The following is a 17,294-nucleotide window of genomic DNA, read 5'->3' on the forward strand; positions in this document are numbered from 1 at the left end:
ATGGTTTATGCTTAGTGGTTAGTGAGCCTCACAAGGTTAGTGAGCCTCACAAGGTTAGTGAGCCTCACAACAAGCTAGCTTTGGGTTAGAATTGTGTCCACGGTCTTTGACATATAAAGAAATCTCCTCCCGCAGGAGTGTGTCCCATGCTTTGAACTGACATTATGTACTTGAATTTAAGTACATCTAAACAGGTAAGCCCATCAAGTCAAAGGAGGCTGGTTCTTATTTAAAGTGCCACAAGGGGCCTTAACATGTGGAGATGGAAATGTATGTCTTCTGACCCCTGAAGTTCAGACTTCTCTTTTTAATTGCCATAATGTGTGGGAAAGAGTAAACAGCTAAGTAGAGCAAGGACAGATAGTGCTGTGTTTGTTAGGATTTCAGCCACATGGCAAGATGTCAAAGGCTCAAATACCAGTTGGAGATTTTCTGTAAGTAGGTACTGTATGTTTTAAAGTAAATTAGACTTCAGATGTTGCTATCACACTTTTTTTCTTTTGGTATTTAAACCCTAATTCTCAGGCCCAGAATGTGTGTGTACACCACTGGCTTCATGTGCTGTCAGTACACTGTAATGGCAGTTTGGCAGTATAAGATGATAACCGGACTTACTGTTAATGAGACCCTGAAGTAAAAATATTTCTCATGAAATCAATATTTATAGAAACTTTAATGTAGACAAAACAACACTCAGTAAAATACAAACATTAATAATGAACAAGAGGTTCATTATGATAACGAATAAAGAAAAATACGAAAGTAAAAAGAAAAAAACGAACAAAACTATTTGTTATTAACTATTATTAAAAGTAAATGGGAAAAGAGCTTAAGGAGCATGTAAAACTATTAGTTTAATACCAACTGTTCTCATGAAAATATCTCTAAAGTGAGGGTTCATCTTAGATCTATAATACAGTATTTACATGTATGTAGAAAGTCTTATCAGCGGTGACCACACAGGACGGACGTGTTCATGAAACAGTACAAAAGAAGCTACATTTTAGGTAATGGGATTATTATTTAGTAAAGACAGTCAAACCTGTTCCTTGTTTCTTTTTTTTAACCACAACACAGAAAACAGCAGCTGCAGGGCTAATCGTAGCTTTCCATTTAAAATGGTTCTTAATTCATTACGCTTTGTGGTTTGAACTTTGCATGTTGTAATGCTTTCATCACTGAGGTGCAAAGCTTGTGTCTGCAGAGAATAAAGTCAACCAGAGGAGGAGCTATAAACAGGTAAAACTGTCCGTACAGATGCATGACGTGCTTTTTTTATTAACCTGGTTAACAGTCAAACCTTTCAAACTGTCCTGGAGGGTAACGTCTTCTAACTCATGGTGATCATCTCATATTTATCCTTAAGACTGCTTTCATCATCGTCTTCCTCTTCCTCCTCCTCTTCCTCTTCTTCAACATGGGGCTTCTCAGGCTCGTCGGGGTGATGGTGGTGCAGCTCGATGAGCAGGTAGTAGATCACGGCTGCCAGCACGCCCCCCACCATCGGCCCCGCCACGGGGATCCACCACCAGTTATCTCCCGTGCTGGGAGTGTAAAAACACATCAGAGGAAATGTATATCTGTCAGTGACACATGCAGCTGTCACCGAGGTCATGTAGTTCACTAATGCTATCACTGGATCATTCACAAACATCGATTGCATCTGTCCACTGCATGTGATGTTATATAACAACACTGTCCATCTCAGCTCAGGTTTCACTGCTGAGCTACATAAACACATCTGATAAAGAGATATTATTAAGAGGATTTCACTACCAAGCAGATGAAATTCTTTAACACTATTTTAAGTATAAAGTAAATATACAGACATATTAAATAATATTAAAAGAACATATATATTCAGACCAAAAGAAAATAACACACTGAACCTTTTGTATAGTGTAGTTAACAAGGACACAGAGGTTTTAGAGTGCTCAACAGAACAGAAATACAAAAAAGAAAGAAGTCTTCATGGGACTTCTACTGTCCTGATTATGATGAGTAAAGAAAACCTTTAACAAATAAAATGCATGTTTTCAGTCTTGAAATGTTTTGATGCACAGATGACAGAAAAGGACGTTTGTTTAATACCCATTTCTAATGAGTAGTGCACTTCTAGTGAATTGGGATTGTCGTTTTTGTTTACGTTTTGACTCAGACTATTTTTCTAAATAATTTTGTCTCGTAAACACCTTTCAGGCTGGACAAATTATTTATGCATGACCCAATATTAAAACAAACAATCTAATGTAATATATTCAAAATAATGTCTAGACCAACATAACATTTATTGTTGTTCCTTCTAGAAATAAACAAATCGAAGCCACGGTGTGCTGGCAACATCATCATTCATTTGCTTCAAAAACAACTGAACAAACAAATAAATTACAGCTTCCACCGAGTACTTAAAATATTTGTCAAATATTTCTTTGTGTATAATATTCTCAATGGCTACTTACTTTTTTAAGCACATTATTTACTTTATATACTGAGGGCCATATACAATCATGTTTAAATGCTGTTTATTAATTTAACCAAGCTGAGAAAAATAACACAACCAACCTGGGGGGATGTGATATAGAGATAAATATTGTCTGACATTCTGTGCTGTGCCGTTACCTGAACACCTCCATCCCCCATCCTGCTAGTGCTGTAAACAGTCGGGGCCCCAGGTCTCTGGCTGGGTTCAGGGGGTACCCACAGTTCAGCCCCATGGACACACCGATGGCCATGATGATCAGACCGATGGCCAGCGGCTCCACACCTTTAGGAGCTCCAATGTTTCCCCCATCGATGATAGCCAGGATACACAGGACCAGCATGCCCGTCCCCACCACCTGCAGGAGATTAAAGTTGTGTTTGATAAACTGCAGAGCTGAGCTACACCATCAACACAGCTGACATTTAAAAAGCATGAAGACACAAAGCTGTAATTCTCTAATTTTGAAGAGATCATCTTCACCTTGATTTCTTTTTATATTTAAGCTCTGTTTGTTACCTTGAAATGATATATGAACTTTTAGCTTCCTACATGTCCTGCTCAAGCTTTGTTTACTTATATTCATGTAAATATGAGAATATGCAGCAAAATCCTTTTTTCAAATAAACAAGGATGTGTCTTTGAGCATTCATTTTGCAACAATAGAAGTTAAAGGTAAAATATTACTTTTTGACCTGTTGATGATGTCATTACACATAGTTCAAACACAGAGAGTGAAATAGATGTGTTGTAGAGTCTTTAGCTTTAACTCACTTTGACCTCTCCAGATTTCAGAATCAGTAACTTGCTACGTATTTTCATTTCATAAACATTTAACATGTACTTCTGCATGATCTGAACAGTGGTCAGGCATACATTTTCACAATAATCATTCTGAATATTCTCCTTTTATATTCTCCTGCCTTATAAATGTTTATCCCCAATGTATGTCTCCTCCAAAAAGCATGCTCAGGACTGAACAGCACTATTGTCAGGCAGATACTCAAAAGGACACAACAAACACACTTATCTGAGTTATTCACTGGTTCACCTTATATCTTTTTAAACAGTTAAAAGCTGGTAGACATGTTATTTCTGCACCACTGATTCCACTTAAAAACGACAGAAAGTGGTGTTGGGTATAGATTTGACCCCTCAGAGAATACCAGGAAATCTGTGATTAGACCCAAAATAGTGCAAAAGAGGGGGTATTCTCAAACGAAAGGGGGGCAATCAATTCTGCATTAGCTACAATTGCCAGACTTTGCAGGCTTTAGAGCCTTAATGGGAGCGAAGGTGAACAATAGAGGGTGATCGGGTCACATCCAGCAGAGCTCACCTGATCAATGAAGCCGCCCAAGACTGACAGGTGCCTCGCTGGGTAAGAAGCAAAAATGTGACCTGTTGCATTGATTCCTGTCACTGACAGAATCCCACTGGTGAAGTCCATGAAAGCATCTGTGATGGGGACAAACAGAAAGTCGAAGGGGATATATTCAATCTCAAAGAACAAGACAGAAATACGTTTTTTTCTGACAGCTAAAAGATTACTTTCTGAGTATGATTGCTGGCTCTTTATTCACAACTTAAACTGCATGTGTTTTCTTTTCTTTCTTTCTTTTTTTTTTTACCATAGTATATTCCAAAGACTGCGGCGGCTCCAGCGAAAGCACCAAGAAACTGAGCGATGACGTAGAAGGGAAACTTCCAGATCTTCAGCTTTCCAAGAATCACCATGGCCAGAGACACAGCAGGGTTTACATGGCCCCCTGGGAGAGAGGACAAAGCAAGAGGGGTGAGGGAGGGTTGCAGTGGGTGGGGGTGTTTGGCATGATACCCTCTCCATCATTAGTGAGGGTGTCACATTTACGAGGGGCAGCAGAAGGGGAGCCGCTGCCCTGGGCGGTGCCGGGTTTTGTTATGTATATTCACAATAAAAGCGCCAGAATAATGATCAAGTATTAGAAATTTGAAGAAAAACAAAAGGAGCCTTTTGTGTTCCCCTTCTTCATCCAGCTGTGCTCACATCCAGACTGTTTAACATTCAAAAACACATTAGACATTCCTACCATAGATCTTAAACTAATTTAACGAGAAAACTAACAAAATGTGCTGTGTAGTTTACACTCCAGTCTGGTCTCTGTCATAGACACGAGTGCAGCTTGTGATCAATGCAATTTGAAGGACATTTGACGCCCAGGGTAACGAATGACCCAGGAAAGCCTGTGCTAACAAATCAATGCCCAGTCCACACTCATTGGATGTGGACGGAGCGCTGGCACGTTCCTGCTGACTCTGGAGCTGTGGAGGTGGCACATAGCTGGACAGGAAGTCATAAAGTTGTGTTATTACAATCTGCAAGCCTTAGAGTAACATTTCATTCTAACACATACAAGCGAGCTGTGTGAGGATGTTTATGTGTTCAGCCACTGGTCATTTGTATTAACTATGAATTATTTTAATGCTGGGGGTCTGAAGAGCTTAACAGTAGATTAAACAGAGCAGCGAAGCTGAATATGCAAACAAACTGTAAACTTGATTTTGTAGGATGCCAGCGAAGAAGAAAATTGATCTCAACACCATCTAATGACCTCATTTATCAAATTGTACCGCATGAATTTCAAAGTAAAATACCAAACACTGCTGGTGGCTTGTGGGAGATGAAGTTTTACTTGATGGAAATAAACAATCGGATGCAGAAGTTTCATCAACTACTGTACATTTACAACATTTACCTGATACTCCACCGGCCACGTAAGCCGCCATCATCAGTCCCACAGAGAAGCCGATGTGGATCGTGAGAGGCTCACCCAGAGTGTTTCGACTGAGGACGGTCTGAGCGACGGAGCCACAGCCAAACAGCTGACCAACAGAGGGGAGAGGGGCAACAAAATCAAACAGGCATATCTTCAATCTTTTTACCAATACATCATAAAAAACATATCTGGACATAAAGTAGTAGCACCTAATGGAACTAAGCATAACAAAAGACATCTAACTTGCAAATGCTTCACAAAAGACAAACAATTATACTTACAACCAAAACAAACGTCCCCAGGAATTCTGCCAGAAATTCCTTAAGTATTCCATGTTTGAGAGCACAATGTTGCCTCATGCTTCTCTTGTGGGGTTTTTCCATGTGTCACTTTGCCAACTGCTGATACAACTACCAGACGTCCAGCAGCAGTGTGAAGCTCTGGGACTTATCAGAGCTCTCATGTCAGATCTCCACCTCTACACAGCCTGCAGCCATTCAGCACAGATCATCGATCCATTTGTACAACCATCCCTCTGCTCTTTATCTACTCAGTCAGTTTAGAGTGCATAATCTGACGTGAATTTATCATCATCAAACATGATTTCAGGTAGGATTTTCTGCGTCGTCAAAGGTAATTACTAAGGTCTCTCATGATGGGAAGACATAAGTGAATGTTTCGCATACTTTTAAATGCATTTATTCATTGGTTTAACATTTGCAGTTTGCATCATATTCACTCCTCCCTCAGAGAAATAACTTAAGGACCAGAAAATACATTTTGAGTACAGGTAAGTAAGCCAGTTTGGCCTTTGCATTGTAAAACATCAGCATGTTAGATAGTGCTGTTACACATATTGCCACAAGAGGTCAGCCTTGGCGAGCCGCCATGCTATTCACAACATTATAAGATCACACCTGAGTTGTTAATGACATTATATGAATTATGACATCAAGGATTCTTCAGAGTGAGTTCATCTTTTCGTTACAGTCCAGGGATGACTATTAGTGAGTGTTTTGTATTAAGAGTCTGAACCAAAGTCATCCTCGTCCTGCACATTGTCCTCCACAGCCTTAATGAGAGGAGGGGATTTCCTTTTTCGCCTGTAAATGCAAAAAAAACAAACAAACAATTTTACAGGATTGAATGTGATGCTGCACATACAGTACGAGGAAGATGGTGGGAGAAGGTGAGCAGTCACCTCATCTCATTCCTCAGTGCGCTCATTTGGCCATGAAGCTGCTCATTGGCCTCGATCTGCTCGTCCAGTTCTCTCTGCAGCTTCTTCTTTGAATGTTCCAGGCGCTCGATCTCCCCCTCTGCCTCATCCATCTGCCTCTTCACTGTCTTCAGCCTCTGAGTCAGCTGTAAAGTTCAGAGAAGTGAACAATTCAGTAATGAGTCAATTAGACTGCTCCCAGCTGCTAGATGATAAGTTTGTGGTTTAAGAAGTGTCTACCTGGTCTCTCTGGCTCAGCAGGTTGACATGCTCCTCATCCGACTGCATCTTCATCTCCTTTACTTTGCGCTCCAGTCTTCGGTTGGCTTGTTGCAGGCTGTTGTTGTCTCTGAGGATGAAAGCAGCAAGAGATCACATCGCTGCTGCAGCTTCCTGTAACTCAACACCTGCCCACTGTGTTTCAGACCAAGGATACTCTCACTCTTACAACCACAGGGAAAGTGATACGAGGGGGGTGTCACTGCTAGTAAGCAACCATAGACTGTCTAATGGAACCATGATGCACAGAGTTGTATCCATTAGAGGGATGTACAAACTCTGCATTTTCTATGTATCTAATATTTTGTAGAGACAGCTTACTTCTCTTCTCCTTGCAACCGCTCCTCAAGTTCCTGGATGCGACAGTTCAGTTTGGAGACGAGTGAATCCTGGTTGTTCCTCTGTGATCCCTCCAGATGAGTCACTCGGCCCTTCAGGTCTTTATTCTGAGACAGAAAATATACCACAGGATAGTCATGAAAAATAATTCAAAGGGACTATGTGGCGTTGTTAAACCCTTCTAACGCTTCAGATGAGTTTTGTAATTAAGGGGCCCCTGAGTGCCAAAGGTAAGCTCCAGTCTCAGGGTTCTGTTGGGAGTACCTGTCTCTCGAGGCTCAGCTTGTCACACTCCAGATCCTGTCTGACGGCTCTCTCCTGCATCAGCTCACTCCTTATCTGGTCCATCTGTCGCACATGGAGGGAAACACAGATTGGATCAGTCAGCAGTGGTGAAAAATGCCTAAGTACATTCCCTCAAATCCTTGAAATATAAACTATTTTAACATAGTTGACTTACTCAACACTTCTTTTTTAAAATTCGATCATGAGTGTGAAACTGCTGGTGAATAGTTATTAACTCACTTTAGAATGGGGAACATATTCAGTGGTACAAAGACTAAATTAATTAAGAGTGATTCAAACGTTACTAAAAACAAGAAGTCTTGTACTTCTGTAAAATCTATAAAAAATAATGGAATAAAGTCATTGTTTATTAAACCAACAGGGCAAAGACACGTGGGAACTGAAGAACTTGTTTGTTTTTGCCAATTTCCGACCTTGAAGGTAAATATGGGCTTGTGCATCAGATGTGCTGGCTTTCATATTGACTGAAAACACGGCTGTTTCTTATTGAGAAAGAGCACCGCCTGTTGACTTTCAGGTTTAGTGAAAGGTTTTCAGCTTAACTCCTGAAATGAGAGGAAATGCAGTCTGGTCTGAGCAGCGACATCAGATCTAAAGGCTCTCTAATAACATCCAGAGGCCCGGTGTAGGGAGTGTGAAAGGCTGCTCACAATAGTTAGCTTTTTTCTGTCTGTACTGCAACCAACCAAGTGTTTTGTGTCAATTAGTCTGCACCGCTTTGCTCCGATGAATGGTGGCCTACTTTACAGGCACACAGAGGATGTGAGGCTCCTGTGACGGCCTAAGATATGAAGAAACGTGTATGAAGTCAGAGGGGTTCAGACATATTTCAGGGCTTAACGTGGAGAAACCAAAACAAAACTTGTTTTACAGCCAGGCTGGGAAACACAAATCAGCAGCTTTTCATGTCTAATGGGAAATCTGAGAACTCAGCCTGAAATCTGTTTAATGGAAACAGATGTAGGGCTGGGTGGTTCTGACTTAATACAGGTTATAACTCTGTCGCTGTGTGACTGTTCGAAAATACAGGATGAGAGCTACGTGTGTGGACAAAACGCAAACACAGTGAGGGATTAAACCTGCCTGCTCTTTGGTTTTGTCTAATCGCTCCATCAGCCGGTCTGCGCTGCCTCGCTCATCATTAAGATCCTCTTCCAGCTGACTGATACGACTCTGAGAGAAGAGAAAAACACGAGAGGAGCGTCAAACCAACATTTAGCTGTACACCGTCATGCTTCTCAGAAAACAGGACGTGATCAATCGGGTGCTTGTTAGTGTGATGTGAAAAACAGCATTAAAATCATGATAACGCCTGGAAACCTGCAATGAGGAAAAATGTAATGTTCTGTTCGGTGGATGGGAGTGTTTGAAAACAGAAGAAAAAGTGAAAGAGGACTCCTGAGAACACCCAGACTGGTCTGATAACTTTGTACAGTAAACAGCAGTTTCCTTGGTCGATTCACAGAGTCAACAGTGAGCACACTGCTATCACTGTGTCATGTTTTGTCATCAGCAGGACAAACAGAGCTGAGCTGTGAGATGTTGTTGGCTCTTTTCAGCACCCTTACAGTTCACAGGAACAAGTGAGGGCAAATACAGGCACAGGAGAAGATAAACACTCCACAGCTTGTGATGACCTGAAGTGTGTTTGACTGTGAGCTCTGATAAGAGTTCATCAGTTTAGAACTGGAGTCATGCACATGAGAATATTACTTTTAGGCCACGGAAAATTGGAGCTGTCATCTTGAAACCTTTTTACTCCACTTTGGAAAGATCTTTATGCTTCAGCTGTGAAAACCCTACAGAAGACTCTCAGGCTCATAGCTGTCATGTCAAGTTCTCACCAGTCGAAGATGTGATGCACTAATCCAAAACACAAAGTCTGCATTGTAAACTGAAGGAAGCTAGTGAAAACAAAGATCAATCAAAGATTAAAAAGTCAAATATGCTACCGAGTTGTATACCAGGATATTCAAGAATCCCAAGTTCGACAGAGATAATACATTAAAAGCTTAGACAAAAACATGATCAAAAACATAATGTTTGGTTGTAATGGTTCCTAAAGGTTGCAGTTCACCTCCATGAGTTTGACCTGCCGCTCCCGCTCCCCCACCGTGGCTGCATTCCTCTCCTCCAGCTCCTCCACCCGCAGCTCCAGCTGCCGGCCCCTGAGCTGGGCCTCCTGCTGCTCACTGAGACACCTCCGCAGATCCTCCTCCAGAGGAAGCAGCTGGACACAGAAAAGATCACAAAGGCAAACACACAATGTCAGATAAGATGTTGCATGCATAACGTTTGACCTGCAGTTCCTCCTACCATGGAATGTTTTTTTATATATATACAGAAACATGTGAGATATCTTGGACTACTTTTTATGTTTCTGTTTACCACCCAAAAAAACCCTCCATAATCTTTTAGCACCTACTCAGAAGAAAAATATTAAAACAAAGACCCACTCTTCATTTTCATACCGTAGTACTCTTTTTTATTGGAAACAAAGACAGTCGATCTGATGAATCAGAGGGACATTGAGCACCACACCTCTTCCTGCAGTTTTTTGGCTGCCTGTCGGGATTTCTCCAGCTCTACTCCCTTTTCCTGCAGCTGTCTCCGCAGCTCGTCCAACTCCCTCTGACTCTTCTCTTTGGCCTCATCAACCTGGTTCTGAAGCACATCTGTGGACGCCTCACACTCCTCCATGATGCTATTCATCTGAACATGAAGATAAACAAAGAGGCCAACGGTGAGATAAGTGCCCCTCTGAGGGTGTAAAGTTAAATGGCAGTATACAGTATAGCTCATATCTGTTTACAAAAGATTTAACAAGCACTAGGAGTATCAGCTGCCTGTTTATGTCATGTAAGATAACACATTTTTTGCCAACTTCACCTTCCTCTGCAGTTGCTCTACAGTCCTGTCCTGCATCCTCCTCTCATCCTCCAGTTCAGTTTTTGTCCTCCACAGCTCCTCGGTTTGTTTTCTCTCCTCCTTCAGCTTTTCCTTCAGCTCCCTGTGCTCGTGATTAAGCTTGGTTAGCCGACCCTGGAAAAAAGAAAGAGGACAGCCCAGTTAACAATGTTTGTGAGTCTTTAATGCAAAGCTTTATTAAATCATCGTTATTTTTCATTTGACTAGTTACGGTACAGAGAGGGAAACAAATCAAAGGAAAGAGGAGTTTGCATGCAGGAAAGAGAAGCTGCACAGTTAACATCAGGCCGTTTCTCTAAAGCTAACAGAACTTCTCTTTACCTGCACCTCCTCTAAACGAGAGAGCAGCGACTGGTTGGACTGACATATCTCCTCCTCATTCCTCCTTACATCCCTCAGCGCCTCCTCCAGCTGCTGCTTTTCTCTCTAGGGAACAAAGACAAACATGAATATTTATAGAAAAGATCAAACTCAGAACACATCAGAATGAAGAAAGGTTAATAAAACCATCTGGATGGACATTTGTCTGCGTTTCTCACCTCCAGTTGCTTTGCCCTCTGTTCCAGCAGCCGCTCTTTGGTTTTACTCTCCTGGATTGCCAGACTCAGCTGATCCATCTTGTTGTTCTGCTCCTGCACCTTTCCTCTCAGCTGCTCCTTCTCCTGGCTCAGCTCCTTCAGCTGCAATTTAGTCGCACCGCTCTTAAAGTCAGGATAGTCAGGAGAGGATAATTAAACATGGCTCAAAATGCATGGTTTAGCTTTTTTGTACTCAAGACAAAAGATAAACATGTCTCTTCTGTTACCTCTTTTGCCTGCTCTAAATCTCTGAGCAGCTTTTCAACCTCGTTTTCATATTCCTCCTTCAGTGCGGCCATGTAGTTATCATGAGTTTCCACCTCCTCTTTCAGTGCCCCCTTCAGGGCAGTCAGCTCTCGCTCCCTATGGTGCAGCACCTCCTCCTGCTCCTCCTTCACCTGTTGCATCTCCTGAAAGTCCATCTGCAGCAGAGCCATGTCCTGACACACATTCAACAAAAAAATTAATACCTTGTGGCCAGTGGAGGTGCTTTCCAGCTGTTGTTGATTTGTGAAGCTTTCCTCAATCATGTGGTTTCATTTACCTTCAGAAGGACTTCTTTCTCCGTGTTTATCACCTCAGCCTTCTTGGCGTGGTCCAGCTCGTCGTGCATCTCAGAAAGCTGCTGCTGGAGGTCTTTCATCTCCGTCTTAGCTCTCTCTCTCTCTGTCTTCATCTGAGTCAAACTGACAGCATGCAAAAAATGTGCAGAAAAGACAGATATATTTAATTTCTGAATTTCATATCAAGGGAAAACGCCCCATGTCCTAGATTTAAAGGTTCCTGAAGGAACTAGATAACAGAAAGGCATGTGCACACTTAATCCAAATGGTATTTGACTCTTCTTTCGGTCAAATGACCTTCACAGGATCATCACAGTTCACTTGACAGAAGCTTAGTAAAAGGACATGTATCAAAGGATCACTCTAAGGCCTGGTTAGTACCATAGAGTTGGCACACAAGTATTCTGTTAAGCTCTGGACTGATTCATTACAATTCTATGGAATTTTTTCGACAATAAAAACACTGAAGAACCAAACCCACCTATATCAATATAAAGCTACATCCAGCAACTGTTAGCTTAGCCCAACGGGTAAAGGCTCGTTCAAACACATTCCACCAACCAGAAACTCAGCTACAACTACAGCTACAGCTCAACTACAGCTCTTCAATTTACATTTATTCATCCAGACAATAAAGTATAATGAAAATAGTCTGTGTGTACTTAATTGCCTGATGTGTGTGATGTCTATGTAGGCCTATACAGGTACAGCTCAGCTAATAGGCAAACTGTTTCCTCCTGTTTACAATATTTCTTTTAAGATAGAGGCTAAAAGCAAACTGCACAGCCTCTTCTTTAACAGCACCCTACAGACAAAACCTCTCTGCAATAAAGCAAGAAAAAACTAGCAATAGAATTTTTCAACTTTGGTTGCTGCTAATCTTATCACAACCTAGCAGGTCTTCATCTGAAGGTTCGGGGGAAAAGACAGAAAAGCTCCCGATACATTGTTTGAGACACTTTGTGATTAGCTTAAAAGCACCAGCCTCACTATTACTGAGGTTACTGATAGATTCAAATATTATTTTAAGAAGTAGCCTACTCTTTAAGAAGATTTTTAGATATGGCATAGTTCAGTCATCATTATTAACCGAGGTAAGATCCTCACTCTTGTTTGGTGGACTGTAGTGCCGCCTCGATCTCAGCCAGTCTGTCCTTGAGATTGCAGAGCTCTTCCTGACTTTTGGCCAGCTCTTCCTGAAGTTTCTTCTTCTCTGTTCGGGCCTTTTCACAAGCTTTGGCAAGGGTCTTTTCATTCTGCACCACACAACAGGACACAGACAAGGAACGTCACTCACAGGGACAGGAAGTGAGTGTTTTCGAAATGAATCAGCAGGATGGAACAGTACTTAACCTTAATCTCAGTTTCCAGTTTTTTCCCTAACTCAGACACCTCTTTCTCCAGTGCGGCTTGTTTCTCCTGTAAAAGCTTCACCTTAGCTGCAGAACCCTACAGGTGAGAGAAAGGAGAAGTTGAGCGACGCAGTTTCAGCATTATGGTCAGACAAACACATTCAGTCATGCTGAACAAGGATCCACACTCCCAACACACTTTCTCCTCCAGCTCCTCCAAATTTTCAGCCATCTTCCACTTGATCTTGTTGACCCTCTCAAGCAGCAGGTTCACTTTCTTCTGAGTGGTCGAGTCATCATCAGTCGTCCTAAGAATCAAGAAAAATGATTTTACAATCCCCCCATCAAAAGTCTTCTAAGGGTTTAATGATGAAGTAAAATGTTGTCAGTTGTCTACTGAAGGCAGTGCAGGATGTTTCAGTGGAGCAAAATAAATACCTCACCTTCCTTAGCCTGGCAGCGATTCTTGAATAAAATCGGCCGGCTTAAGCACATTTTTTGACAAAGCACTGACGAGTCTGAAAAACTTTTCCTTGTGAAGTTATTTTATCTGGGGAAACAAGAACATGCCCTGCATTCCTGACTGCAGTGTGAGCACACACAGCTGGAGCAGCACCCCCTTATCTGACCACATTACATGATCACAACCACAAGCTAATCACCTAAAGGCGGCTGTAGGGTAAATAAAATATACATGGCAAAGATCAATTTTAGTTTGAACATTACTCGAGAGAGGAAACTTATTTATCACGCTATTTTAAAGCAATTGTCTGACACAATTTCTTTTTTGCTTAGTGTTCAATGAGAAGATTGATACCACTTATCCTTTTATATATCACACACAAAGCTACAACTTGTATCATTTTTAGCTTCTGAGCTTAGCATAAAAACTGCAGCCAGGTTAAATAGACAAGCCTGGCTTATTTCATACTTAAGAACATAAGTGTTGGGCTCAGGTGCTGCACACATGAAGCTGCCTCCCAAGTAGACAGATAGTAAAGGATGTAATAATTTTGACTAGTGCTAGATTTCACAAATCTACTTTAATTAGATTTTATCCCACTTTATATCGGCTGAAATAAATTGCTTTACTCTTTTTAAAATGTTAGTTGCCTCTTCACTTAAAGTCTCAACAAACAGAACTTCGAGGGTATCTGACTGTCGGGATGTGTTTCTAACTGAAATGGGATAGAACCAATCACAGCCTATCAGAAGGCAGAAAATAACGTTGGGATGAATTTGATAAGATCATTAGCCTTTTACTGTAATGCATTAATTAGTCAAAAAATGAGTAAACACCTCTGAGTGCAGGATAAGTCATCAGGCATTTGAAATCTTTTGAAGGAGGAGAAAATATTGTTATTTTGCTGTATATATACTTATAAAATGCTTTATTGAAATATATTTGGGCGATAATGTACATTTAATACAGGAACTGTTGGATTCAAAACTGGGAAAATGTTTTTCTAAATTAATGGGGGCTATAAAAGCTGTAAAGAACACATGACTTGACCTTGTGCTAAGATAAGCTCCCTGGTCAATGACTGTACCTTAATATTTCAGGTAGAGACATAAGTGAATCAATATTCTCATCTAAATCTTAGCAAGAAAGCAAAAAAACATATTTTTCAGAATGTGGAAGCAACTTTCACAAAGTTCTCAGTCTTTAGGGACACTCACCCGTCCTGGAGGTACACGAACAGCATTTGTCTCGTTGTGTCTTCAGCTGAGTCCACAGAGAGTTCTTGCTGTCCTTTCAGAAGATCAGGAGTCACCTTAACAAATATACAGCAATAAATACACCTTTTATAAATAAATACTGTGCCTTGGTGCAAATCTCTTTACCTGTGCATCTCTGTCATCAGATTCATCCATCTGGTCACTGCACAATGTGGAGATGGACAGTTTCTCTGCTCTCTGAAGAAGTTTTGCAGCCTGTGGAGGGAACATCTCTTTTCCATTTTGACCACTATTAAGGGTGCTCAGCCTGTTCTCTTCCTTCCTGCTCCCATAAGAGGCTTCCCCGCTGAGGAGCCGGGCTCTGGCTGACCCTGGAGGATATATCCCACTTGGAGTCTCGCCCCTGACACCTTTCAGAGAGGAGGCTCTGCTGGAGGAACAGGAGGAGGACGAGGATTCAGAGGTTCTGCTGCTATCCACGCTGCGTGACCTTCGACACTGCTCCGGGTCCAACCTGTTCCTCGGGCCTCCTCTTCCTCTCCGCTGACTGCTGTTGAACTGGCTTATAAGCTTCCCTACAGATAAGATGGAGTCTGTGTCCACTGTGTTTGGAGACCTCCCAGGGAGCTGTCGACTTAAGGAAGGTTCTTTATTTTGGACCACCTCCCCCTGGTCTCCCTCTGGGCCTTCAGCCGGCAGGGGGATCCTGGGTTTAGTAGAGGGGGTTGTCTCTTGATAAAGAGCCATGTTTTGCTGTCCTGGTCGAGCTCTTGAACCGTTTGAAGGAACAACTAAGTTGAGGTTATTCCTCTCAGGGTCATAAGGTCGCAGAAGCTCAGGATGTTTCTGATAATGAAACCCAGAAGGGGCTGCAGTCCGTTGTGACTCAGATGAAGAGTCCACAGACCTCCTCACCATGCCCGGGTTATACCCAGCCTGGTGAGTTATCACAGAGATGTCCCGGTGGATCTCCTGGCCAGAACTGTTCAGAACCACATAGGGTTGACCTTTGACCCCTTGGACCTGGACCCTGACTCCAAACATGCTGTCCTGGCTCCGCTGTATCCTGACGTCTGGAGAGCCGCTCAGTTGCTGAGACTCCATCTTGGACATTCAGATGAACTGGTGAGAAAAAAAAGTGTTACAAAATAACAGTGAAGAAAAGTGATCATGCATGGGAAGGTGAGCGATCCAGGATAGTGATTACACAACATAGGAGCGAGGGAGCCACACAGGGACACAATGATAGACGTCCATACGACTCCTAACACAGCTGCACTCAGTAAAAGAGCGAATAAATGGAGACTGACAATAGCCTGATAATGCTGTGCAATGAAAACAGCGCCTTCTGTGTGCTCATGACAGTCTACTATTGTACAGCTGAGACAACTGCATGACGCCTACAACCGACCGAGGTTTCCAAGGTGTCGTCATCCATTTCATGGTATGACACTCGAGGAAAGTGCTTTTCAACAAATGTGTTACTGTGAGAGTGAAACACAAGAGGGGTTATGAAGAAGACAAAAAGGTATCCTCTTAAGAGCGCCATCCTGAGTTTAGTCATTCCACTTCTTTACAAACCTGATGCTGCCTAGTAATAAAAAAGAAATACTGATTTTAGTCTTTATTATAAAGGCTTTATAACCTATCAATGGTTTATATAGATAGCGCTTAAAGGTCAGTGAACACAGACTTTTCTTTAGATCCATCATTTGGTCTTAAAATGTAAGAAATTGCATGTGATTCCTCCCCCATGTGTGTTTACATGTCTTTTTATGTTTGGTGTTAAACCAAAAACGCCCAGGGTAATATGACAGAACCTAGAAAAGGAGGAAATCTCCAATTCTGAGAGGATGAAAACAACATCCTTTGCATAGAAAAAACACTTGAACAGATCATTGATAAGGCTCCAGAAAATTGGCAAATTATCTTTCTCCAGATACAATAGTCTAATTGTTCATGCTTTAGTATCCAGGTTGTGGAAAATCTCTCTCCAGCATGCTGACAACTTATTCATCCTTGGAGTAAAATTAATCAGAATGACACACTTAGTCAGAACATCCTTTTCAGCATCAACCGCTAAATGACCCATGTGATGCGTTTAAGAATATATCAAATCAAGTAAAAAAAGAAATTAAAAACAAACAGCAGATTTTATTCACCCCCAATGGTGTCCCGAGTCGCCTATATAGTTATATAGTCAGAAAACATTAAAAAAAATACTGCCAACTTTTCGCCCAACAATGCTAAATTAATAATTAGTAAATTAGTAAGTGGCAAATATCAAACCAATGTCCGATGTTATCAACCATTTTGCTAACAGGACTTTGATCAAAACATTTTTCTTTAAACTTTAATTCAGTTTACTCTTTAAGTCCCGTTTATAGAAGTGTGTGAGTGAATGCATTTGCAGCGGATCTGCGTTTATCCGGTTTGACTGAACTTCACTTTACCTCTCTCTGTTTTAACAACAACACTTTAAACAAATAGTTTACAGTCAGGAAAAGTAGGCTCCACAATAAAAAATGTATTAGAACAGAAACTCCATCCAATCATTACCTACAGGAGCGGCATTTAAAACTGGTTGATACAGTGAAAGTGGGAGAAAATGGTTCAAAGTTAATTACGATACAATAAGTCGCCCCATAAAAACAATGATAGGTTACACAAAAGTCACAAAAGCGATTATTTTATTTACGTTCAGAGGAAACGCAAAGTTAACGACCCGAGTTGAAACTTACCGGCGGCTCTGTCCAGTCCGAGAGTTAAACTGAATCCTCCTCCTCCTCCTCCTCCTCCTCCTCTGACCGCTCAC

General features: G+C 41.6%; 2 protein-coding genes across 4 annotated transcripts; both read right to left on the reverse strand.

Annotated features, from left to right (window-relative positions):
- Positions 1-654: 654 nt before the first annotated feature.
- On the reverse strand, positions 655-5,711 carry aqp9a (aquaporin 9a). The gene is made up of 6 exons (XM_079347263.1): positions 5,517-5,711; positions 5,215-5,341; positions 4,111-4,248; positions 3,819-3,937; positions 2,620-2,837; positions 655-1,544 (listed from the first exon to the last, which is right to left on the reverse strand). Exons 1-6 carry the CDS (start codon positions 5,616-5,618, stop codon positions 1,331-1,333), a joined length of 918 nt encoding a protein of 305 aa, XP_079203389.1. The 5' UTR covers positions 5,619-5,711; the 3' UTR covers positions 655-1,330.
- A 222-nt stretch (positions 5,712-5,933) lies between these two features.
- LOC306826131 (cingulin-like protein 1) lies at positions 5,934-17,292 on the reverse strand. Of its 3 annotated transcripts, none has more exons than XM_079347262.1 (19): positions 17,221-17,292; positions 14,645-15,601; positions 14,480-14,547; positions 12,999-13,107; positions 12,801-12,896; positions 12,555-12,703; positions 11,429-11,570; positions 11,112-11,324; positions 10,846-11,007; positions 10,628-10,732; positions 10,268-10,420; positions 9,920-10,090; positions 9,456-9,608; positions 8,462-8,551; positions 7,337-7,420; positions 7,055-7,179; positions 6,695-6,803; positions 6,437-6,600; positions 5,934-6,338 (listed from the first exon to the last, which is right to left on the reverse strand). In XM_079347262.1, exons 2-19 carry the CDS (start codon positions 15,590-15,592, stop codon positions 6,257-6,259), a joined length of 3,123 nt encoding a protein of 1,040 aa, XP_079203388.1. In that variant the 5' UTR covers positions 15,593-15,601; positions 17,221-17,292; the 3' UTR covers positions 5,934-6,256. The 3 variants fall into 3 exon arrangements, with proteins under 3 accessions (XP_079203388.1, XP_079203387.1, XP_079203386.1); XM_079347261.1 differs by having other exon boundaries at positions 10,846-10,986; positions 14,480-14,574; XM_079347260.1 differs by having other exon boundaries at positions 14,480-14,574.
- Positions 17,293-17,294: the final 2 nt, after the last annotated feature.

The sequence above is a fragment of the Symphodus melops genome, assembly GCF_947650265.1.
Source record: "Symphodus melops genome assembly, chromosome: 6".
Taxonomy (NCBI): Eukaryota; Metazoa; Chordata; class Actinopteri; order Labriformes; family Labridae; genus Symphodus; species Symphodus melops.

Excerpts from the sequence above, each read along its gene's own strand:
- aqp9a (XM_079347263.1), bottom strand. The coding sequence starts at position 5,618 with ATGGAAAAACCCCACAAGAGAAGCATGAGGCAACATTGTGCTCTCAAA. Across the intron at positions 5,342-5,516 it reads TGGGGACGTTTGTTTTGGTT|CTGTTTGGCTGTGGCTCCGT; the intron begins GTAAGTATAATT and ends TCTGTTGGTCAG. Across the intron at positions 1,545-2,619 it reads TGGGGGATGGAGGTGTTCAG|CACGGGAGATAACTGGTGGT; the intron begins GTAACGGCACAG and ends TTACACTCCCAG.
- LOC306826131 (XM_079347260.1), bottom strand. The coding sequence starts at position 15,592 with ATGTCCAAGATGGAGTCTCAGCAACTGAGCGGCTCTCCAGACGTCAGG. Across the intron at positions 11,008-11,111 it reads ATTTAGAGCAGGCAAAAGAG|AGCGGTGCGACTAAATTGCA; the intron begins GTAACAGAAGAG and ends CCTGACTTTAAG. Across the intron at positions 8,552-9,455 it reads GGCAGGTCAAACTCATGGAG|AGTCGTATCAGTCAGCTGGA; the intron begins GTGAACTGCAAC and ends CTCTTCTCTCAG.